This window comes from Myodes glareolus, chromosome 19 (assembly GCF_982192425.1).
Source record: "Myodes glareolus chromosome 19, mMyoGla1.1, whole genome shotgun sequence".
Classification (NCBI taxonomy): domain Eukaryota; kingdom Metazoa; phylum Chordata; class Mammalia; order Rodentia; family Cricetidae; genus Myodes; species Myodes glareolus.
Window position 1 is genome coordinate 46652493 of NC_142044.1, and position 25232 is coordinate 46677724.

Sequence of the window (25232 nt, forward strand, 5' to 3'; positions counted from 1 at the left end):
CTTCAGGTTCCTAACACCACCAGTTGCCCCTCCCCCAACACTCCTAGCGTCTCCAATTTCAACATTCTGCTGGAGCCATGTTCACCCACGGTGAGTGACCCTTGCTCACCCCACGGTCAGTGGACCCACGTTCACGGGTCATCATCACTAGGCTTCTGGGTTTTCCAGAGGCTCCGTGCACTCCCTGCCCTGTATCCTGTGGGTTTGGACACAGGTGTAGTGATAGGGACCCAACCTTATAGCACCATATGCGGCTACTCCAGTACTCAGAGCAGCAGGACAGCCACACCCAGCCTCCCAAACCTTATCGCCCTCACCATGCGACCCACTCAGAACAGGGTCTGCCTGGCCCTGTTTTCTCTTCCGGACCTCGAGCAGACCTTGAGGTCTTCTGGGTGGACCTGTGACCCCGCCCTCTACCCCTCTGCTGAGTCCCCAGATTCTGTTCCTCTTTCCCCCTCAGCCCACAGCAAATTACACTGCTCCGGTTCCCAGTGTGTGTTCGAAACATCAAAACCAACTTCAACCAGAACAGTTAACTTGACTTCTCCTTTATTAAAACTAAGGACGTCATTATAAAAACCACTATATAGAAAGACAAACGCAGCGAGACAGCATCGGTGTAAACACGCCGCTAATACATCAAATTCGGAAGGGGGACAATTATCTGATATCAGGTTTTTGCTTTTCATTCTTATTTTGGTTTTCCCGGTCATGGGCTCTGAGAGAGGCTCCCCCATGCCTTCTCAACATGAGCCTGGAGCTTCTAGCATAGAGATGCCTTCCTGCCCCACCCCGCCTACCTGGCTTTGTCCCACTGACCCAGGGAGAAACAAGTCCTTTGTAGGGAGGTCCCTTGCCCCTCTAGGGTGGCCGGGCTCTCCCCCTGCAGCTTTGTTGGTTATTGCACGTTGCCCACACGCTCACCTGTGGATATGAGATGGGGGACATAGCCCCCTCGCTTGAACACAGACTATGGGGAGTAACAGAAAGAGACTGGGTGTGAGAAACTGAGACACAAGCCAGAGAGTCAACCCTAGTCAAGTACAGGCTGTGACCAAATGGGAGGCCGTGGTGGCCCCGTGACTCCAGCTGCTGGTCCCATGATTAAGGTTAACGCTGACAAGGGAACTCTGTATGTTTTGGAGGGTGGTGTGAGTTTGTCAAGGGTAAACGGGTCAGAGTTTTGACATAAAGATAGGAGTGTTAACCACTGAGTGACTGACTAATGGTTAAACCCACTCACTCACCAAGCATTTCTAGCACCGACTACCAGGCAGGAATTTGGACTGAAAACAGGGTGGGGCAGGACAGGCAATGCCACCTCCAAGGTCACTTTTGTGGGAGGGATAGATAAACGTCCCGTGTTTATTTTGCAAATAGGAGTGTTTCTGTTAGGCACGGCGAGTCAGGTCCGTAGCGGTGGACCCCAGCCTCTCACGGGGACACTCCATGTTCTCTGACGGAACCCGTCTAGACACAGGAGGGACTTCCGGTGGACACTGGCGACAGAGAGTGGCAGGGGCTACTCAGCAAGTGTCCGCCGAACAGCTGAGGATTTGTGCAGTGCGTGGGTGGTACAAGTCCTTATGCTGATGGCCCCAGCTGCCAATCTTCCCAACCACAGCCCACAAAACGCAGGCACATTGTTGAGGCTACAGAAGGGATAGGAAACCATGATGGCACCCGACACACAGTAGACATAAAAGCTTGTTTTCTAGAGGGTTCGGGGCACCACTTTTGCCCTGTGACATCATCTCTTCCTGGTCCTCTGACAAGGCAGACGTTGGCACCCACATGGTGAGCTGTGTGACTCAGTCTGAGGCCGCTGCTGCCCCGGCAGAGCTCCCTGGCAGAAGCTGTGCTGGCTCCCTGCCCTTCACACACACAAGAAATGCCCGGGAGGCCACTCAGATAGTCACCTGTGCCCAGATGCCTGGGGAATCTCATGTTTACCTCCCAAGCAATTCCTGTTAGTGGGAACCAAGCAGCCAGATGGAAAAATTAAACAAGCCAATAAGAAATGTCTGGAAGCCTGAGGCTCTGGATCCTCTCACAAGCTCTTGCAGAGCTGGGGACCAGCTGTAAGGAGTTGTTCAGAGGACAATGGCTGGAATGCCAAGTGGGGCTTGTCCTGGTGTGGACAGGAGTGGGGGCTGGTGGCAGTCAACACAGGGCATAGCCACATCATATCCTGCTATTTGTAAGGACCTGGGGAGGGGCACTAAACAGGACGAGTGAGAACCAGCTCTTGACTGAAGGTCACCTCAACCACCATCCCTGGCTTGTATTCCTGGTACCTCAAACCCTTCTTTCCACTTTGGGGCTAAAGATGCCTGATGGGTTTTTTGGATGATCTAGGAAGTGGCCCTGCCCTGGGCACACAGCAGAACACATCACTGTTTGTATCAGTGTTTTCAAGGAACTAGATCAACATCATGTGTGTGCATGTATGTATTGGTTCATATGTAGGTATATATGTATATATGTGAGTGTATTTGTGAACACGTGTGAATATGTGCACGTGGCATACATGGGTGGATATGCATACATGGAAGTCTATATTCTCATCTATAGTGTGTATGTGTTCACAGGTGTTTATTACTGAGCATGTAAACATGTGTAAATTACACTCATACGTCTGAGCATACATGTGTACATATGGAAATATGCATATTTGTACAGATGTGAATGTGCGTGTGTATGTGTGAACACATGAACATGCACAAGTTATGTTTATGTGTATGAATGCATGCATACATATTGTGTAAACGTGTGTGCTCATGGGTATGCACATTTGTGTGTGTGTGTGTGCGTGTGTATGTGTGCGTGTGTATGTGTGTGTGTGCATGCACTCCTGTTTGGATGAAGTGCTGTTGCACACTGGTGACAGTCACCATCAGATGCTTGGCCACTCCCACAATGGAGGAGAAAGACATTTCCCTGGTGACTACAGTCAGCCAGGGAGGAGCTCTGAATGGAGGTCCCAGAAGGCAGATGACAGGGCATAAAACTGCTTACTAAGGACATACAGCTCCCAGTGAGAAAAGGTCAGACAGACACAAGATGTCCCATGGCCCTCCTTGAGCACATGGTGTCACCAGCTTCTCTGCTTCCTGTGGCTACTTGTTGCTACAGGAGTGTACTGTGGCCTGAGGCTTACAGAAAAAAGGCGGGGGCAGGGGACACAGGAACTGGAGGAGGCAGAGACAGCTCAATAAATATTCAGGAACTTGTCTCCACTCTGTGTCTGTTCAGGACAGGCTACTGACTGACACATTTGCCAGCCACAGATACCATGGGCAGGGGACAGATTCTCATCGTGGCCATCTGGGGCCCTGCCTCCCACCCCAGTGCTCACATCCGCATGGACACAGCTCTTGCGTTCAGTAGCTTTGTGAAGCGGCATGGGGTAAGACCCTGCCCTGTAACCCCGGTTTTCCAAGTGAGGAAAGGAGGCTTGGAGAGACTAGCTGGGTGAGCCAGTGTCACCTAGCTGGGAAGGAGCAGGGTGCCCAGGGCTGCAAAGTCGAAGCCTATGCTGACCTCTGGCAATCGGTGTATTCCTGTGTCCTGGACAGTCTAGACTCTTAGCCCCAGACACATCTATGAGCAAGGTAGGCCCTCATAGATGAGAGATTCAGACCATCAACCAGAATCTTTGTGGGGACCTTCAGCTATTCCCTAAGAGACTCTTGATGGAGAACCCCATTGCCACCCAGTACCCTACTATCTGCATGGCCATGACCTCTTGTGTCTGAGGAAGGATGTTTAGTAGCCCTGAGCCCTGTGCGAGCAACTGCCAGAGTGTTTCTCCGAGCCACCCAAAGCCAGAAGTCCCCTCAACATCCGGTCTGATTCCTTCCTGTTACTACTGGGGAAACTGAGGCAGGAGAGCCCCAGGCCTTGCCTGTGATCTCTTTTTTCAGGTGACATCAGGATCTGTGCAGCTTGGGGAAGGATTCCCTTTCCTGCAGGGGGCCTGTAGGTATGGGCTGGTCCAGCTGGCCCACTGCTAACCCTTAGAGTAATGGTTGCTCTGCTCCCTAGGATACTTCAGCATGTGGGGGAGGGTCCATGCCCATCTTTAATCAAATGCCAAGCATTATCTTTCCAGGCTATGTGTGGGGCATAGCAGTGCATCTCAGGGAAACAGGCTGGGTGAAGAGAAAGAGGCCTTTGACCCAGTAGGCCTCTAGAGTCGACAGAGTGACTGCTTCCATCTCCACAAATGGGACCATCTCTCCCTCGTGTGGGGCTGAGATGATGAATAGCCAGCCGGAGCGGAAAGAGCTTTGTGCTCCAACACACAATACTATCACTGGAGAAGTGCTGTGTGCACACATCACTATGGTAACCATGGAAATCTACATATGTTACCATCTCTTGACCTCTGTCCTGGCCACCCTAGCTTGTTTGCGTCTAGGAACCTGACAGGCATGTGGCTCTCATGGCCCCCTCTTTGGCTCCTCTTCTCTAGATCCGTTGCTGGTCTTGCATGTCATTTGGACCCAGGCTTAAATATCCCCGACCATCCAAACCTCCGCCCACAGTCTCCACAATGTGGTCCCCATGGGCACCTCCACACTGGCTCTTCCTTCCTTGCTACCCCTTGCTATCCCCTACAGTGTGTGGCGGGCAGGTGGCCAGCCCCTGTGGGGCTATCACTGGTAAAGTGAGGGTTCAGCTTCAAGTAGATTGGGTGATGGGGCTGAAGGCAGGGACACTTTGACCTCATTGATAGGGGTGGGGTGGCCATGTCTACATTGACAATGTGGCCTCTGGAGAGTTCCAGGGTCACTTCAGGGGGATGTCTTTCCTTCTGTGTGCCCGAGGGCAGTGGGTTGGAGGCGGTGATGATGAACTCCGTGGGCAGATGTTACGGGTATCCAGACTCACTCGGAAAACCCCCATTTTAAGAAGACAGACTCATAGAACCCTCTGCTCTGGGTTTCCTTAGGAGCCTTCACCCCGCCTGTGTGTTTTTTCTCCCTTCAACGTGCAGCACCCCAGGGCAGAGCCCGGCATTCTTCACCCCTGCATCTTACCATTGCCTGGCCTGGTGCATGGCAGGCGTGTGGCTAGTGTGAGCTTGTGAGCGAGGCTCAGGCAGTGACGGTGAAGGACCTGGGTGGTGGGTGTGCTGCACTCCTGTGAAAATGTCAGGCGTGGACTCCGATGACCGCCGTGGGGGACCTGGGTTATGGGGCCTGTTACACCCCGGGAATCAAAACCTGGACTTGGGTTCCTGTCACCCGGGGGCCAAACTGTGGAGCTGGCCCATATGACGGTGGCACCCTTCCCCAGGCTACATGATTTCCAGAGGTGTTACACGCCCACCTCCTAGGAACTGTGATGGTTCACACAACACATCCAAACCCAGGCTGCCCAAAGCCAGCTGATATATTTCCTTACTACTGCTGCTGTGGGAACAGATCCCACCAGAATCTATCCTCACTGGTAAGCTCCAATCCCCACTGCCTATGGCACAGGAAGGCTGGGCCCTGTGCCTGTCCCCTCCCCCAGCTCACAGCTGCTGACCACGGCAAGGCCTGAGCCTCAGACAAGGGCATGGGCAAGACTCTTCAGCCACACGGTGACCTGTGCCCATCAGAGAAACTACAGCCAGTGGCGACGGGGCTCAATTAAACACTAGCTGAATGAACATATAGAAAGAACCCTGATCACACACACGTGCGCGCACACACTCACAGTCAATATTCCGACACGGATAGGCCTAAGGGGGCCACTATTGGGGGGAGTGGAGGAAGGGGGAACGTCAGTGTTTGGACCATGGTACAACTCACGGCCACAAATTCTTCTGGCTGGGGCCAGCCAGGGCAGCTAAGTGTTGTTCCTCTCAGTCCACACCGAGTCTCTTCTCAGAAGCCACCAGCCCAAAAGAGAACTATTGCTTGCAGACAGGTGGCTCAGAGCCCCTTTCCTGTACCCTGTCTGTCCCCGGACCCTGAGTTTGCTCCTAATCTCAGAAGTCCTCGGAAGGGGGGTCTGGGCACAGGTGGTCTTTCCTCTTCTGTTACCACGCCACTGCCCCGGCTCTCCCTGGTGTCTTGGTTGAAGCTGTTCTTGGAGGCTGCACCAGGAGCTCTGGGTCTAACCTCCTCCATCCTGAGGCACAGCAAAAGGGTTTTCTGGAGGGAGTGGAAGAAAGAAGTATCAAGCATTAGGGTGACGAGAAGCCAAGAACACGTGACATTGTACTAGAGGTCCTGGCCCATGCAATAAGACAAGAAAAACGTACAGAGTGCCAGGGCTTGAATACAAAAACCCAAATGACAATTAACTGCACATAATTTATCTGGAAAATCTAACAGAGTCAACAGGCTGCTTATCAGGACAGAGATTACAAAAGTAAATATAGTTCCACTCTTTAAGCCATCATATCAATTGATAAGACCCAATGAGACTCATCTCCCCCAGCTTGACTGTACACCCTGGCTTGAGACAGTTCCAGTGAACACCTGTCATTGAACATAATTATTTTACGTTCATGCTGTTAGTCTTTAGCCTTCTAGAGTACTCTGATTTGGATGAAAATGTATATCGCATCCTTGTGTAATGAGCTGACAACTATTCAAAACAGATAAGGATGCCTTCCACATGAATAACAAAACCCATTATGCCTCTTGGACGCACACATTATGCCTCTTGGACAGGTCTCCATGGCTTCAGACCAGATGAAGTCACGAAAAGGAACTCAAGACATTCCTGGACCAGAGATGGGCTGGGAGACTGATGGGTAAGTAGAAGGATGTAAGGGAGGCTTGAGGACCAAGGGCCTTGTGTGGATGGACCGGGCTGCAGGTGGGACAACAGGGAGGGGGAGCAAACGCATTATGTCTGCTCCACAGGTCACCATGCTAAGAACAATCACCCAGGGCCAGTGAGCCGGCTCAACGATAAACGTGCTTGACCCCAAATATGATAACTCACGTGGTAAAAGGGAAGAAAGTCGCTCTCTGACCACTCACACACGCATGCTATGTACACACCCCCACACAGACACACACAGAATAAAGGGATGAATGAGTTGTTGAATAATAAATAAATAAAACAGCTACCCAGTTCCAGATACCTGTCTTCCTAGAGGCCTTTGTAGATGAGGGTGACCACATGATGGGGTGACTGACCTAGGGAAGCCAAAGACTACTAGGCTGCAAGAGGAGCGATGTGATTGGCTGTTTCCTTATCCTGTATTTTCAGGGCCTAGAAGGGCAACTGGCACCCAGGAGGACTCCATAAATACCTGCTGAATGAATGACTGAATGAATGAATGAACCAAGCCTGGGCATGGGAACCATCTTTCAAGAAAGACTTGTTTGATGTGTGTGTGTGTGTGTGTGTGTTTCAAGACAGGGTTTCTCTGTGACTTTGGAGCCTGTCCTGGAACTAGCTCTTGGAGATCAGCAGGCTGGCCTCGAACTCATAGAGATCCGCCTGCCTCTGCCTCCCAAGTGCTGGGATTAAAGGCGTGCACCATCACCAGCTGGCCAGTTGTTTGATATATTTTTGAATTACTATCCCCGTGAAGCCGGCTTACATAGACTACCAGAGCACAGGTCTGGGCACATGAGGGGGCACGGAGAAGGTGCTCTCTCCAGGAGTACGTTTGAGAAAGCCCAAGGGTGCTGACAAGCACAGAAGAGAATGGAAATGAAATCAGGGAGGGTATAAATAACAGACCGTAGGAGGGAACGAGGTGAGGAGGAGGCGGCGTAGATAAACGAGGTCTGACTCATTTAGAGTTGGGGGTCTGAAGAATCCCTCAGCAGCTAAAGTCAAATCAGAAGTGCGAAGGGGCACGGGACAAAAGAATGCAGTGATCATGAGACAAGAGGAGGGGAAGGCGAGGCACTGAACACTGACTAATGTTGTTCATTGTGGGGGGAAAAATAAGCGTCGTATCACGAAATAAATGATTAAGCCTATTGCATCCCATTATAATCACGGAGGTAACCATGACATCCAAACACAGCTTTCCGAGTGATCAGAAGGCGTTTTACACGGAAAGCAAAACAAAGAAAACCCAGGCCATATGGGGGACATTGACAGCCCCCACCGAAGTTATAAACGCAAAAAAATGTATCATAAACCGGGACGACAGAAATGGGACTGAGCGTGTCTGGTGCGGCAGTAGACATTAATGAGCCATACGAATTTGCTAAAAAAGAAAAGGCACTTAGCGGGGATACGTTCCACGTCAGGCCAAGCAGCTCAGAAGGGCCCCCACTTCACGCCACCAGAGCCTACACTTCAAAAGGGTCAGGCGGTAGGTTCTGCTTCATGTGCTCTACCCCATTTCAAAAGAGCGTGCATGGTGATACATGCAACAGGATACCAGGAGGAACTCAGGGTCAGACACAGTCAAAGCTGGGTGTAACTGGGACGGAATCCTGGTTCAGGGCTTCCCTGAGGCACAGTCCCAGGGTCCATCCTCAGCACAGGATGAACTGGGTGCAGTGGGAGTTCTAGGTTCCCTAGGCTACATGAGGCTTAAAGTGAAATGGGGGTGGGGCAAGAGACAGAAAGAATAGGAAAAGCAAGGGCAGTGTGTGGAATGGTAGGGACAGTCACCATGAGGCCTAACACTAGTGAATCCCTGTGCTCAAGACAACACAGCTTTGCCATTTCCTCCACAGGAACAGCCATGGATGCAGGAGAAAAAGAGCCAGAGTGAGCTATTGTTGGTACGCCCAGTTCCCCTCTCTCCATGACAGATGGAGGGGCCAGCAGCCAGCATAAGGGAATCTCTTCTCTCTCTCATACACACACACACACACACACACACACACACACACACACACATTGACAATTAGGCCTAAATTTCAAACAGCAGAAATAAAACATTGTCTGGTCATAATATAATATAATTTGAACAAAAAAACCCCACAATTCAGGGGTTAGAGGTGTAAGTGGTACACACTTACAATCTCAGTTTTCAAGACAGAAAGGCAAGAGGATGGCTGCAAGTTTTGAGCAAGCCTGCACTACATATCAAGACTCTAAACAAACAAACAAACAATGGCTGATGCTCAGCTGATAAAGCGCTCGCCTCACAAGTGTGAAGACTTGAGCTCAGAGCCCCAGCATCCACATAGAAAGCTAGGCTCCATAGCAGGCTTCTGCTATCCCAGCATTGAGGAGGCAGGTAGGCGCATTCCTGGCTTGGCTGGCCATGCAGTCTAGCCAAACTGGTGAGCTAGGTTCAGTGAGGGACCCTGTCTCAAACAGCGAAGTGGAAAGTGATTGAGGAAGACACACGATGTTGCCCTGTAGCCTCCACATGCGTGTGCACACACATGTACGTCTACACACAAACTCACGCACCAGAGAAAAACTCCCAAAATAAACTCTACTTTGTAAACTCTTTAAAATAATACCTCACCTGAGTCCAAGAGACTGAAGAATAAACATCACAAAATATCAGACAAGAAAAACAGGAATTTTAAAATCGGCCAAAAATGAAAATAACGTTTCCAAAGCCAAGTGGTGCAGCTAAAGCTGCACCAAGAGGTGGCTTCATAGCCGTAAATAAGCTCTTCAGAAATGTGAAGCTGCAAGTGGGTCACCAAGCTCAAACAGTTAGAAAGGGCAAAAACAAGCAAACAAAACCAAGGAAGACACAGCAAAGCAAGAAAGAGATCAAAATGGAAACAGCCCGAAGATGACTCTCATAAACAAATCTAGCTGTTGGTGCTCTGGAAAGCAATGGGCTATGTGAACAGCTGGGGATTCCAACACAGCAGAAGGTGGAAGAACAAGAGAGGAGCTGTAGATGGTAGCTGGAAAGGGAGGACCCATGTACTTTCTGTCCAAGTCCGTTCTCCAAAGACCCCCATGCTGCTAAGTCTGTCGCCAGCAATCACCACTCCCTCCCCCAGCACTGGTCTAATGGTGTTGACTCTGCCATGTCTCCTGTTCTAGATGTTCCTGCCCTTTGCCCTGATTCTTCTTGGCTTCCAGGGATGTTCCAGTCCCTGACTATCAACCCCCCGGGTCGTATTTTCCTGTCCCCTTCTCCTTCCTCCTGGAGCCTCGGCATTTCCCAAGGACGTCAGCACTGTCTACATGGTGCTGTTCTAGTTCATTTTCTGTTGGTGATAAGCAAACACCATGGCCACGACCAGCCTGGAGAGGAAAGGGTTTATTCTATCTCACAGGTTACAATCCCCCACGGAGGGAAGGCAAGGCAGGAACTTAAGGCAGGAGCTTGAATCAGAAACCGATGAAAGAATACTACTTAAGGGCTTGCTCCCAGGCTCACCTGTTGCTACCCTCCTTACAAGGACCATGCCGATCTACCTAGGGAAGATACCGCCCACAGTGGGCCAGGCCCTCCTACATCAAATTAACAATAAAAAAAAAATGCTTCTCAGACGTAACCTGATACAAGGTTAATCTGATGGAGACAATTCTTCAGCTGACCTTCCCTCTTCCTGGGTGTGTCAGGTTGACAAACGAGGATTAATCATCACAGGCTAATGTTATTTTTCTTATTGCAGTGACTAGGAGAAGTAACACATAAGCATGAACCATCTGGGTCATCTCAGGTCCAGCTACCGATGATCAGGAGATGCTGGACCCACTGACATCTGCTTGTCTAGAGTAAAAAAAAAAAAAATCACTAACTGCCAAGCTTGCCTAGTTACCCAAACCCAGCCAGGCACCCCAAAAGCTTTAAAATGAACAGGATGTAGGATGAACAGATAAACCCATTCACCCACTTTGTAGGCAACAGATGGTTTGTACAGCTGTACCCCTGCCTACTCAGCCAGTGAGGGTAAAGTGAGGGACCTGGGTTGGGGTTATAGATGTGGTCCTTTGCATTCCTGCCATGGGGTCGCTTGCTGCCCAGATTTACAAAGCCAAAATAAACTAACTCTTTGTTACTCCGCTGCTAGTGGTTGTTATGAGTGGGGTTCCTGGTTCCCCACAGTGACCAAATTCCTAAACAGAAGCAGTTTAGAGCATGGCAGGTTTATTTGGGTTGGTGGTTTGAGGATATAGTCCATCATGGCGGAGAAGGGCATGGTGGAGGGAAAGAGCAGCCCTGCAGGTGACAGAAGCAGGGGTCTTCTGGCTCATGTCTGGGAAGATTCAAAGGCAGACAGCAGACAGGAAGTGTTAGCCAATCTCAGTTGGAGTAGGTGGGCCTTCTGTCTTTGTGTTACTTTTATTGGTTAATAAAGAAACTGCCTTGGCTTTTTGATAGGGTAGAATTCAGATGGGTGGAGTAGACCGAACAGAATGCTGGGAGAAAGAAAGCAGAGTCAGGCAGATGCCATGATTCCCTGAGATGGACGCTGGCTAGACTCATGCCGGTAAGCCACGACCTCGTGGTGGCATACTGATTATTAGATATGGGTTAGTCAAGATGTGAGAGTTAGCCAATAAGAGGCTGGAACTAATGGGCCAGACAGTGTTTGCACTCAGTTACCCACATCCTCCACTGAAGCTCAGCCTCTCAATGGTGATGCTGATGATGTTAGTGTGTGAATGGGAGATGAGGGACTCAAGGGGGCCTTGTTACTGTGGCCACTTGTGACCTTCCCACAGAGGCTGAGGAGGGGAGATAGTCTCAGTCGGTTCAGTCTTGATGACCCCTCAGGGCCTCTTATTGCTGGACTGTACCTCTTCCAGGTTCACGGCCTCCAGAAAATCCCAGGATACATTCCACATGCTAGATGCATCCTCTCCTTTTCACCTGGGAAACTCCTACACAACCATCAAGAACCCTCATTAGATGTCCTTTACTGAAGCTCCCCTGCCTCCCACAGGCATCGGTAACATGTTACCCCCATATCCCACATCATTGGGAAGGGACCTGGGTTTTATTGAGCACTGGGTTGTGAAATGCTGTGTGATTTTGGGCAAGTCACTAATATCTTAGGGCCTCAGGTGCCCACTTGATACCACTCCAGGCCTGGCCTAGTTGTTTTTTTTTTTTTTTTTTTTTTTTTAGAAGAAACTGTTGGAGCAGGGCTACCTGCTGCATCAGTCACATTTTAAAAAAATGGGTCCAAGGGGTCCTGGCCTTGTCCTCAGCTCAGTGGAGGTCTGAGAAGGAAGTTAGTTGATGCTGGGGAATGGATGGGCAGGGGACAGCCTAGTTGAAGACATCCAGAAAGCCATAGCAGGCCTGGTAAGAGAGGGACAATGGCTACTACAGACTTAGACCCTAGATGAAGGTCCTTGGACTCCATCCCAGGGTCATGAGAATCTAGAAAATTCTGTGTGAGGCAAGTTAGGGCTGGTCAGTACTCCTGAGCCGGGCCTTCTCAGGGTGCTGTCCCCTGTGCTGGGGAGCTCCATCCTCAGTAACCCATTTTCAAAATTTACTAGTTAAGGACTTGGGCACTGAGGGGACAGTTGACTTGCCCAGGACCAATGTCCAATCAGTGTTGTCCAGTCTGTGCTGCTAACCACTGGGCAACACCACCATTCTGCACAGTGGCACTGGTGAGCAGTGCTGAGCCATGCAAGGGGCGGGGGAGGAGGCACAGGAGGAGCTGGGCAGCTGGCTGGGGGTGGGGGCGGGTGGAGTGTCTGCGGCCTGGTTGAAATGAGATGAAGCACCTGGCAATTTGAATAGTAAAGAAAGCTTCCCAAATGCCAGGAGAGTCTGGAACAATAAAAGCGAAGGAGAGGCTCCTGTCTAACTACAGGCGTGTGGACGTGGTTCCTGGGATGACGGTAGCTCATAGCCTTTTAGCACTGGCTGGCTGCCGGGCCAAGGCAGGAGCCGTGACACATCTCCTGGGGTGTTCTCCCAGCAACCCCACAGTTGGGACAGCTTTAAGTACATTTTTTTAAACAAGGGAGCGGAAAGCGAGGATGCTGGGAGAAGCATGGCGGGAACAGATGCAATACCAGGGCACAGTGGCAGCCTGGGCAGCAGATGTGGGCCCAGCAGGTGGCAGGTCTCCAGTAGGAGGTGCTGTTCCTGCAGAAGGATGGAGAAAGCAATGCGCATTCAGATGCGACTTGCTCACGGTGGGGCTGGGCGAGGACGTGAGCAGGCCAAGTTCCTCCTTTAAACGGCGGGCAGAGCTGAGTGCATACCCACCTGTGGCTGCCCTCATACACCTGAGTAGACATACGTGGGCAAGGCCTCTAAAGTCCCTTGCCCTGATTCCTGGGAACTGTGATTGCCCTTAAGTCAAGGAGCTTCCTGCTGGGAGTCCCCTCAGGGTCCTAACAAAAGGCATGGTCAGGCTCAGCTAGCTGGGCACACGCAGGGGAGCCTTAGACATGAAAGGGTCTCAGAAGCAGTAGTTAAAGAGATGGCTCAGCGGTTAAGAGCAGCTGCTCTTGCCCAGAGGGACCCAGATTCGATTCCCAGCACCCACATAAAGGCTCACAACTGTCTGTACCTCCAGTTCCAGGAGATCCAACTTGCTTTTCTGGGCTCAGCGGGAACCAGTCATGCAAGCAGTACACAGATTTAGGCTGAGCATCCACACACATGAAGCTTTTAAAAAGTTTTAAAGAAAACAGAAGCAGGAGTCAGACAACAGCTGTGGGTAGGGCTGTGGGCTGAGGGCAAGTACCTCAGGAAGTCTCCTTACCGCCTCCTGAAGGAGCAGGCCTGTCACCTTGATGTAGGTGCCACAACATCCTATGACTTTGGGGTTCTGCCCCTCACTATAGAAGTGTGTGTGTGTGTGTGTGTGTGTGTGTGTGTGTGTGTGTGTGTTTGCGCATGCCTGCATGTGTGTGCGTGTTTGCCTTTGTACCCAGCCTGCCTACATCTCAGTTTTGTGTCCCTTCCCTGTTTTGAGTGAGTCTCTGGCGGTCAGCAAGGATTCAGGCCCTGGCTTGGCTGCTAGCAGTGTGGACCAGGTCCTGGTTAGCCCTCAGGATGAGGTCATCTCCTTTCCTCCCAGCTATTATCACCTGTCTCCATGAGCATCTTCTGCTCAGCAGGGATGCGCATGGGTACTACGTTAGTAGGTAGAGAATCGTTGAGCAAGAGGACAGCAGTGATGCCACCTTCAGAAGTCAGTGGCCTGTACCACCTTCACTCCAAGGTTAACAAGTCAGCAGCCACTTGCTCCTGGAGCAAGGAAGCTTCTAGGTCCACATTCAACCAGCATGAGGTATCGGTAACCCATCGGTTCCAACACAGGCCCCAGAGCAGGATGGAAGCGCGTGGAGCAGCTGTCCATCACAGTGCTTTGGTAGGGGTCTCTCGGGTCACCCAGCAGGACAGACATTGGCTGTGGCCTCAGCATAGAAGAGATGAGCAACAATGAGGGTGACGTAGAGGTGAGTGACTCTGGCTTGCACTCCTCTCTGCTGGGGACATGGAAGCTTCTGGGGACCAACTTCTCCTTGGCTATTTGACCTTGGATGTGCTCGTGACCTTTCAGAACCCCGGTACCATGAAACGGCAGGAAGAACTCCCACTGGAGAGGTTGGTAGGGTGGAATGGCCTTGCCCTCCCCCGTCCCCCGGAGTCTGACTTTCTTTTACTACCCGCTGGGTCTCCCTGAGAAAGGGTGAGACCTCTCTATGATGATACAGACAGCGTCATAGCATCCTCCAGCATCCTCTCTGCCTGAGGACATGGTGGTACTGTCAGGAATCTAATGTGTGGGATGAAGGCACGGATCCGTCGGGAGAAGGCCTGCCTAGCGCGCATGAAGCCACATGATCCATCCCTAGAACCACATGAACTGGGTACAAGAAGGCAGGAGGAACAGAAGGCGAGGGCCTGCTGGACTACAAAGCAAAGATCTTTAACATGAGCCCTGATCTCTCCTTCAGAAAGAAGGTGTCTGGCAGCTGAGGGAATGCATTTGTTCTGCTGGTCAGGGAGTCTCTGTGGGGTTACAGCCTGGAGGAAGGGCCAGGCATCTCTATGGCACAGGGCAGCGGGCAGCACATCTTGGAAATGGGACTGCAGGGTGGGCTGGGGGCTTCGGGAGCCCTGACTCTAGTCCTTCCTGCTGCCCTCCCTCCTGTTCCCCCCTCTCTTGGCTGTGGGTCCCCTGGTCCTTTTAAACACACACACATCCTGTTGGTTAATTTTTAATAGCACACTGGTCAATAATTGATGGTACCACTTTAAGAGGAAACTTGTGTTCTACATCACTGCCTCTGCTCAGGCTGTCATCCTTCCCTCGAAGGCCTCCGGCTGGAACTGCCCATCCCCGCCCCCCCATGGGAATCAAGATGCCTTCACCTCCTGCACCAAAGGTTTTAAAGCACTTAGACACTCTTGTCTCATTAGCATCGCCAGCAGCCCAAGAGGGTCAGGGGGCTCTGTGGAAAGGTGGGGCCGAGACGTGGAAGGTCACGGCTGCCCACGGTCAAACAGCAAGTGGCTAGGCTCTTACTGCAGTGGACACAGGGAGAGAAGTTTCTCAGAAGAAGGAGAAAGAGAGAAGGTTTCTCCATAAGAAAGAAAGAGAGAGAGAGAAAGAGAGAGAGAGAGAGAGAGAGAGAGAGAGAGAGAGGGAGGGAGAGAAAGGAAGAAAGGAAGAAAGGAAGGAAGGAAGGAAGAAAGAAAGAAAGAGAGAGAGAGAGAAAGAGAAAAAAAGGCCTCAGCAAGGTTCTGAAGGATGAATAGGAGTTTGCTATAGCTGGGAAACAGTAATAAGTGCTGGGATCAAGTCTATGCTGAGTCCTCAACCCTGACCTGCACCCCGGTCTTAGGTGCCGAGGGTGTCACTCCTTGTCCCTGATTATCCATAGCTGTTGGTCATGCTGGTCCCACTTGTGTTCTCTCGAGCCTGGAACAGGTGCAGACTGGGACCCGTTCCTTCTTTCTGCAGTGCAGCCTGTGAGTCGCCCAGGCCCAGCGCAGGCTCTGTCATGGTTAGCTTTAGTAGTCTGCTTCACGCTTCCCTGGAGTGGCCTGGGAAGAAGGGCCCTCAACTGAAGAGCTGCCTGTGGGCATATCTATCTGCAGGGCATTTTCTTGATTGCTAATTGCTGTGGCAGGACCCAGTCCACTGTGAGTGGTGTCATCCCTAGGCAGGTGGATCTGGGCTGTATAAGAAAGCTAGCTGAACAAGCTCGGAGGAGTGAGTCACTGAACAGCGTTCTTTTGTAGTTTCTGTTTCAATCTCCTGTTTTTGTTCTGTGTAATGACAGCAGCAGAAAAGTAACTGGAACACCCTCCTCCTGCCCTCTCACAGGGACACCTCCTCCTGCCCTCTCACGGGGACACCTCCTCCTGCCCTCTCACGGGACACCCTCCTCCTGCCCTCTCACGGGGACACCCTCCTCCTGCCCTCCTGCCCTCTCACGGGGATGGGGAGTGGAGAGAAGCTGCATCCAGGGTCAAACCCAAGCATGGCGCGTGAACACATTCACTCTCTGCCTGGTACACAAGGACATGTTACATCACACAGGCATCATAGTACACTATATGCTAGTACACAGTCAACCATGAACCAGAGAATACAGACATGCAGATACACACACACATGCACACACACACACACACACACACACACACACATTGACACTGATAGACACCAACACAGATACACATGCACACTGACACAAACAGACACCAACACACACAGACACACACACGCAGAGACACATACACACAGACACACATGCACACTGACACAAACAGACACCAACACACACAGAGACACATACACACAGAGACACATACACACAGACACACATGCACACTGACACAAACAGACACCAACACACACAGACACACACACACAGAGACACATACACACAGACACACATGCACACTTGCACACTGACACAGACACCAACACAGACACACAGACACACACACACACACCACCCCTTGTCCTTGTCCACTGTTGCCAGAACAACCAAAGATAAGACATCTTTCAGAGGTAGTGGTCTACCCAGCATCTCTCCTGGGTCATCATGGCTGCTGGAGATCCATCTGTCCTTTGGGCATCGTGTGCCTCCTGTTCACCTGTTTCTTGCCCTAGTTACTCAGTATCCACCCCACCCTCCTCCTCTCCCCTGAAACGCAGAGAGTCCAGCCCTCACTGCAGTGTAACCCTCTGTGCCATGTCTACCATGCCATGCCCAAGTCTCTCTGGAGTCCACTGTGCTCTCTTACTGACCTGTACCCAAATTTTCCAGGTCCCATTCACCTCTAGAACAGCCTTGCAGCCCCATCCTTGGCCTGGACACAGTCACTGCTCCTCTTGGTGCCTCCCGCCATTGCGGTCCAGGCCTTCCCAACCCCCACCCGCAGCTCGGATGGATTTCTCGGACTAATGGACAACACGCTCCTGTCCCCAGGCTCCACAAAGAGGTCTGCCCGCCCCTCCTGCTGTCAGCCGGGAGACACACTATTGCCATTGACTGACTAATGGCTTTTAGGAAGACAGTATTGGTCCATTACACATGGGTATTGATCGGTATACATCTGGATTTGAGCCCTGCGAGGCAACAAAGATGCGTCCTTGGAAACAGGAAAGTGGCCACGATAGGAGCAGAGACAGAGATCACAAGAGAGAGACTTGGGGGAGCTGCTCTGGGGGAGTGTCAACTATCCCTCTTTATATCCTCTGACCCCTGACCCCATCTTATGGAGGACGGTATTCCATAGAGGAGTCCAGCTCCCACACTGTGGGGATACTGGTCAGGGAATACCTAGAGAGGCTACTGGGCAGCTCAGGTCAGAAGATCATGGATGGAGGAGGTGGGATGGTCAGTGGAAGTGAAGCCTGTCGGAGACCCTGCTAAGTAGCAGCCAAGGATCCCCGGATGGGAGGAGGCTCTTGTCTCCATGAGACTCTGGTAAAGTGTCTTAGGTAGTCGCTTGGCTGGGGTGGGGATGTTGGAAAGGAGGACTGGAGAGTGATGGAGACTGTGGGCTCTGCACAGCTGTGCATCCTGGCTCTCCCCGCTCAGAACCACAGCTCCAGGGGTTGAGTCTTTCTGAACTCCAGCCAATGGCAGGTAGCGTGACGGAGAAAGTGGATGCTGGAGTTCAAAGATCCAGGGACCAAGCCGATAGCAAAAACCTCAACCCCAGGTTCCTTCTTCCGTGTGGTTGGAGGAACAATGACAGAAGCCGTCCTTTACTTCCAGCTGGAGTGGGGAATGGGGCAGTGTCCTTTCCTCCAAGCACACGAGTGGGAAGGAGCAGGCAGATGTGCGCTTCTGGAGCCCTTTCATGGGTAGGCCGCTGTGATTCAGGGTATGCGTATAGGGATTCTCTCAGGGACATGGAGGGATGTTCCTTCCCCATGGAGGGTCATACCTGGCCTTATGAAATTAATTACTCATTTATTAATGACTCATGGGACTGGGATCTCTTACACAATTACTGCGTTAGGACATTTTAATGAATTTCCATACAAGTGTGCGGGTTGGGTCACTGTAGTGTAGACCTGTGTGCGGGTAGCCAGCTGGGCAATGGGTGCCGTGTTGCCCAGTTCCCAGCAGACCTCCCTGCAGTCTCCCAAAGACCCTGCTTTCCCAGGTAGACAGGCAGGGGCTTACTCAAAGACCCAGGGATCCAGACCCGAAAGCTGCTCTCCCACAGTCTGCCGAGAGGCTCCTGGTCTTCCAGACCTACAGTCAGTTGGGAACTGAGGCTGGAAGAGGTGCCTGCGACCTCCCTGCTCCAAAGGTCACTCTGGAGTGGCCTTCGAAGTGACTTCCCTGATCGTCTCTAAGGTGTGTTTGTCCTTGATGGAAGGCATTGATTTTTCCAAGCAAAGCAGGTGGAGGTCAGTATGAGCCTTCGCTGAGCCAGTGGTGGCTTCTGAGGCTCTAAGCTCTGCCTTTCTCCCTCTTGACTCCCGACCCTCAACATGGGGCGTGGGCACAATAGCTGGCCTCCAGCAAGCACTGGCTGTCTGAGTGAGGTTTCCGTGATGTCTGTACAACCCTCGCCTCCACACAGGCTGGTTCGGAAGCAGGCTGCAGCCAGGAAGCTGGTGAAGATCCTTCAGGGACAAAGGATCCAGTCATGCAGTAAAAGTGACCAGTCTTGTTGTCCACCCTCCCCTGGAATGGCCTGGAGCTGGGAAGAACTGATAAACTGACCTTCTAGAACCACGGTGGCCCCTTAAGCTGACCACCAGCTGCCTGCCTGTGGGTGACCAGGCAAGTAAGACACCAAGTTACTTGTTGACATAAGCAGAAGAGACACGCTTGTCCCCAGAGAGGTTACAGGCCAAGGGGCAGGTGAGGTTAGTTGAGTTGGCAACGTTCCGGCCCTAGGACGTTCATGACTGGTGATAGAGAAAGGGTTGGCAAACACTGGACATCCTGCCCTCAGAGGCCAGCAGAGTCCCCACACATTGGCTGAATCCCAGCATACCGGGCAGAGCACACGCTGCCTGCTTTTGAGGTGTAAACACCCCAGCTCACTATCCCTAAATGCAGAAGGGATGCCGCAGGCTAGCCCATCCAGCCCATCCTGCAGATATCTCCTAGGCAGACAAGACGGACCAGTATGTGCATTCTCTGACTCAGGAGCACAGTCACAGCCAACGCAGGAACATAACTGTGGAGTTCTGAAGGGTTACTATTTCCATGCGCATTACAGTGTGTTTTATCATCAGCTTATACAGTCTGACTTCTTAGTCATTCAGCAAGGGCTTCCAAATTCCCACTATCCTCCTGGGCATTCTTGGCACGGGGCAGGAAGCCCTGTCACATGTGGGATACGTGTAGGAAACCCTGAGAATCCAGCCTAAGCTGTGCCAGTCAGAGCAGGCCTGGGTTTTCCAGAAAAGCAACTTGACTGATACTTAATTAAGAATATATTTAGTAAACAGTGAAGGGAGGGTGGAGGGGAACCCCAAGGAACCAAGGTTTGAGGAACAAATGCTGCTTCATGGAAGCAGAGACCATTATCAGTGGTCTTGGAGGCACAGTGAAACAGAGCCCCACCAAGAGAGGAGACAGAATGGATGAGTAGCATCGCCATGACAATGAAAGAGATAGCGCCCCAGGGTTGCACCATGAACCCCATCTCTGGTGCCACCAGGCCCGGCAGCTGCGCACGGGACCATCAGACGGTCACTCCGGGCTCAGGCTTCTTCCTGCCTGGAGTCCATCGGGAGGAAGTAGCTCACCTCCTCCCTTGGGGAGAGGCCAGAGTCAGTGAAGTGTTGGGGCACCCTTTAAGTGCTGGTTGCACCCCTTGTTTCCCTCGTCCCTGCTGTTCTCTTTGTTTTCTGTCACAGCAAAAAAGAAAAAAAAAAAAAGGAAAAAAAAAATAAAAGAGGTGTGAGCTGTCTTAAATGTCGCTCTGTGGGAAACTTAGGTTTAATGCCAGCACGAGGGATCCTCACAAGCCAGTAGATGCTAAAATGATGTTTAGAGACATTAAGGAAATGCGCATGATAATGGCCAATTTACTGTGGATAAAGCTAGAAGGCAAAGTCCCCGCACATCTTTGAAGGGAAGGCAAAAAGCAGGCACAGGGGACAGCAGGAAACAAAGCAGCAGCCAGGTGGGCCTGATGGCTTTCCTCTCCCGTTCACTAATTAAATAACAGCAATAATAATAATAATAATAATAATAACTTGTGCTCACTGAGAAACTGGCCATACCTGGGACCCCGGAAGCCTCCTTCGGAGTCTGTGAAGTAATCTGATTTGCACCCATTTCACATATGGGAACGCAGAGGCTCCAGAAGCCTAAGTGATTGGCCTGAGGTATCCCCACCGGCCCCAAGAGGTGGGCGTGTATAAATCCAGGTCCAATTCTGAGACAACTGCTCTCAGACTGTAAGTCTGCTGGAGTCTGAGCCGGAAATGTGGGGATTAAACTGACTGGAAATAACGTGGGTGCTGCACAGCTGCATTGCCCCCGCCTCCTGCGGTGGGGAGGGAAAGGCGGGCAGACCAGAGAGCAGGTGAGGGGCAGGTGGTTGGTTGGCTGGGTGGACTGTCAGGTGGGTGAGCAGGAGGGCAGGCAGGTGGGAGGGTGGTTGGATAGGGAGGAGGGCAGGAGGGGGGGCAGGGAGTGGGCAGGAGGATGGGCAGGGGATAAGCAGGGTGTGGGCAGGGGGTGGGCAGGCAGGTGGCCACTCCTGCTGGGTCCTTGAATGCTAGGAACAATGTTGGTACTAAAATAGGAGAAAGGAGAAAGACCCTGGAGACCAAGCCCCTGGGCAAACAAGTACCAGGACCACCAACCAGGTCTCCTCAGCCTTCAGGGAGGGTCTCGAACAGTGGGAGCCCAGCTGAGTTCCCATCACTGTGGCCCCCATGCCAGAGGGTTTCTTATGAGGCTACTTGGAGCCCAAGGCTTCCTGCTTTTGGAGGACATTCGAAGTTCCTCCAGGGATGGATGAGGCCCACTTAGGGAATCCACACTCTCTAGCTGGTGGCACACCCAGCCTGGGACATGTGTCCCAGGTGTCTTAAGAGGCAGATGTCCCAGTAGAGGAGGGACCTCCATATCCACGACACAGGCTCTAGCATCAGCTACCCTGAAGTCCATGTCCTGCCCAGCCCGCAGGCCACTGTAGTTCCCCTGGGTCTCAGTTTCTTGGACTGACCTGAAGATACTCATCCTGCAGGGCTGGGGAGATTCAGCGGCCCTTTTATAGGACTTCACAGCTCTGAAGTCTCAGGCAGTGGGAACACCTATTGTGCACTTCCTGGTTCATTCACTGAGCTGACCTGCACGGAAGCCTTCAACACATCATCCTGAGCTAGCGACACGGTGCCTTCACTCACCTACCATGAGTTAGGTGCTTGTTCTTAGTGCTGGAGCTCCATAGAGTCCAGCTTTCTAAGGGTTTCCTTCCAGTGGGACAGACAGACAGAAAGACAGACACCAAACAGGAAACCAGACACGCTGCCAGGTGGTGGCAATACATCAAAGGGACCAAAAGAGTGTGCAGGAAGTACCGAGTGATGGTGTGGGGGATATGGAAGAGGTGGAGAGGAGATGTGAGGGTTGTGTCTCCGGACAGAGACTCTGGGCATGCACCTGGCGGAAGAAAGGGACCCAGCCTGCAGGTTAACAGAGGAAGGTGCTTGTCGGGTTGGGAGCAGCGGCTGCTGAGACTCTGGGCCCCTGTCAGGAGCACCGCTGTGCTGGGTGAGCAAGTGAAGAGGATTTTGATTCCATTAGCTGGGTTTGATTTAGGTTTTAAAAGAGTCACTCTGCCGTGATGGACAAAGAACAGGGCAGGGAGACAGGCAGGAGGTTCTCGCCTCAGTGTGAGCAAGAAGGGGGTGGCCAGTCAGCCAAGCGTCCCAAGCTGTCTGGAGTCAATCCATCCTCATCCAAGTGCTGACCACTGATTTGCTGGGAGTCACCCAATCGCTCTGTGCCTCAGTTTCCTTGACTATAGACATAAGTGGTGTGGAATGTGGGGCAGGGGACCTAGCCAGCAAGCTCTGCAGATATTTGAAAAACTCCCTCCTGGAAGAAGGGGAGGAAAGACAGAAAAGTCACAGTACTCAGAGGCCCTGACAGGAGGCCATAAAACAGTGAAGGGCAGCTGGGGAGAGGAGACGCGGAAGCTTCCGTGGAGCTGACTTTAAGGTGCACAGGGAGCTCCAGGGAGCGCTGTGAGCCACACACACCCAAGTGGGCCTTCGGGTGATGCAGCTCCCTGAGTCACCCTTGCTCCAGCTCTGTCTTCAGCCCCCACGCGGCCCATACTCACACTGTACGAGTCTCAGTTTCCCCATCTGTGAAATGTAGACACCTTCAACCCTGAGATCCTGATGAGCCAGCTACCAAATGCCCGGTGAAGGTGGGAAGGTATATCTGTGTTTGTGGGCATACTCTTGAGTGTCTTCCCCCAGATACAACCCTTTCTCACCTGTCACAGGACAGGCAGAATGCAGAGGCAGTTATGCTGAGCTTCAGGGCACCAACAGCTCCCCCAAGGTGGTCTTGGGGGCCTGGGGGCCTGGGCTGGAGGGGACCACACTCAGCCAGATCCTGTGCTGTGCCTGTGTGTGCACTGGCTGACTGCTGCAGTCAGAGCAGACTCACTGAGTATCTGCTGTGAGCCACAGGCAGCGTTAACACAGGCTAAGAGCCTGGACCCACCAAGAACCAGGGTGTGTGATAGGAAAACAAGCTGCAGGACCATCAGCAGGGGGACCGGGCCAGAAAGGAAACCTAGAAGGTGCTTGAGTAGGGGAATGGTGCCTGGGTAGGCAAGTGGTCTGGGGATAGCAGCCACCACAATCCACTGCTAAAGGAGAAGCTGGAGGGCTTCCTCCTGGGGAAGGCGGAGCCCTGGGGAGGGTAAAGAGAGATTCAAGGCGTGGAGGGCCCTAGGACCTCAGGGAGCTGAGTCTCTGGTCACCAGAACAGAGATGGAGCCTAAGAATCTGAACAAAATTCCTCTGTAAAATTCAATGAAGGCTTGAGTCTCCAGCTCATCCCGGGCTTCCCTGTTCGCTAACTGAGTTAGAGCCATGGGGCAGGACAGCTGGCTGGAGCTCCCTCTGCCTGGCTGTTCAATTGGCACCTGGTTCTGCCTTTACCAGGCAGTCACGTAAGTCTTCCTTGCTCAAGAGGAAGATGAAGAGAGAGAGAGAGTGCTCACAGGGCTTGAGGGGCCAGGGCTGTGCCACAACCCCCAGGGGCTCCAGGACTGCTAAGGATGTGGCAATTTAGGAAGGACCCAAGGCTTATTCACCAAGCCGCAGCTGGGAGTCACCTACCCAGATGGTGACCCTGCTGCTAGCAGGGTGGTCGATGGTGCGGCTTTCCCCTGCCTCCCCCATAGCAGGGAAGGGTTGCCCTAGAGCCTGGGCAACTGAGACCACACACACAGCTGCTTGGATCTTGATCTTGCTAGAGCCTTTGACCCCCTCTGCCCAACTGGCTACCTGCCTGTGAGCCTCAGTTTCCCTAGAGGGTCCCAATTTACTGCTCATCTCAGCCTACAGAGAGCCTCCCCAGGGTGAGATGATGCATGGGTCTCCATCATACCCTCTTGGTGGTCTGGCTCCTTTGTGGGTGGCTTTGTACTCTAGCAAGAGGAGGGAGGCAGTGTCGGAGAAGCCAGGGAAGCAGGCAGCCAACATGCCGAGGTCTTCGACACAAGTCAGGGTGAAGAGGGCAAAGCGGCAAGCTGAGCTCAGAAGGTGGCCTCCGGAGTCCTGCACCCTGTCCCTCTAGTCTCCCAGGGGACCCTGGAGTGGCAAAGAAGGCGGTTCCACATGGCTGCCCAACCCTTTCCCCTTGCTTCTCCTCTGACAAAACTGAAGCCTCATCCCTTGTCACGGCACATTCAAGGGCTAAAAGGGATCGGGAGGTGGTGTGTGAATGTGGCTGGTGACTAGAACATTCCCTCACAACACATCACAGCTTCTAGGCCATGGTTCAAATGTTCAGCTGTCAGGTAGACTCAGACACAGCTTCCCAAATCTGTAGAGGGAACCAGGAAGGCAGGGACATGTGAGCTTCACAGTATGTGAGTCCCAAATGGCCAGGCAGACACCGTCCCTCAGTCTCTATAAATTCTAGCTCTGTACAGTCCCAAACTCTGGGCACATCCTTACCACCCCCTCTACTCCTGCATCCCGACGGTGCAGCGTGGCACTTGGCATAGAGTCAGTGCACAATAGGTTCACATTGGTGCGAGCTAGTGTGAGAAGGGGGAACACGGAGACAGACACAGCGCTCACAGCAGGTAAGCCAGAGACATGGGGTGCAGAGGTGGTGACTCAGTACATCTCCAGGCACCATGGGCCTCCATGCAGGCCAACACCCCAGCCGTGAGTATAGACACTAATAACCTTCATTGCCTTGGAGGCAGGGTGGGGACTCCACCAAGACGTCTCCCAGTGATTCTCAAACCAGGGTGACTAGACCCTTTTGGCCAGTGAGCTTTGGTAAGTCCTGCCATTGGACACAGTAAACAGACTGCTCCCCGTCTAGTTTTCCAGGCATCTGTGTCTGGCTCCCCACCTGAATGGTGGCTCTCCACACCCTCCCCTCCTACCACAGGAGCCAGCCTGGGGCCCATCCGAGGGATGACAGACAGTGGCTGTCTCCTATATGATAGACAGGCAGTTACTCGGTCCATAGGCGCAAGTGACTGTAAATGCATCTGATTAACTATTCACGCCATTCATTATTGAAAAGGTCACTACCTGGGAGCCGCTCCAGCAGTGGCTAACAAGCTCGCCTGTACCTCCCAGGAGAAGCAGCAAAGGTTCACGGTATGCCTACTGTGCACCAGGCACCCCCAGAATAACCCAAGAAGGGGTACACAGCCCTGACTTCTCACGAGGACTGGAACA

General features: G+C 52.3%; 1 protein-coding gene across 2 annotated transcripts in view; it reads right to left on the reverse strand.

The window, feature by feature from the left end:
• Positions 1-530: 530 nt before the first annotated feature.
• Shisal1 (shisa like 1) overlaps positions 531-25232 on the reverse strand; it is a 65427-nt gene continuing 40725 nt past the window's right edge. For both annotated transcript variants that reach the window (XM_085678514.2, XM_085678513.2), the window contains exon 5: positions 531-6152. In XM_085678514.2, the coding sequence (XP_085534640.1) occupies position 6152 (1 nt within the window). In that variant the 3' untranslated portion in view covers positions 531-6151. The remainder of the gene's footprint in view (positions 6153-25232) is intronic.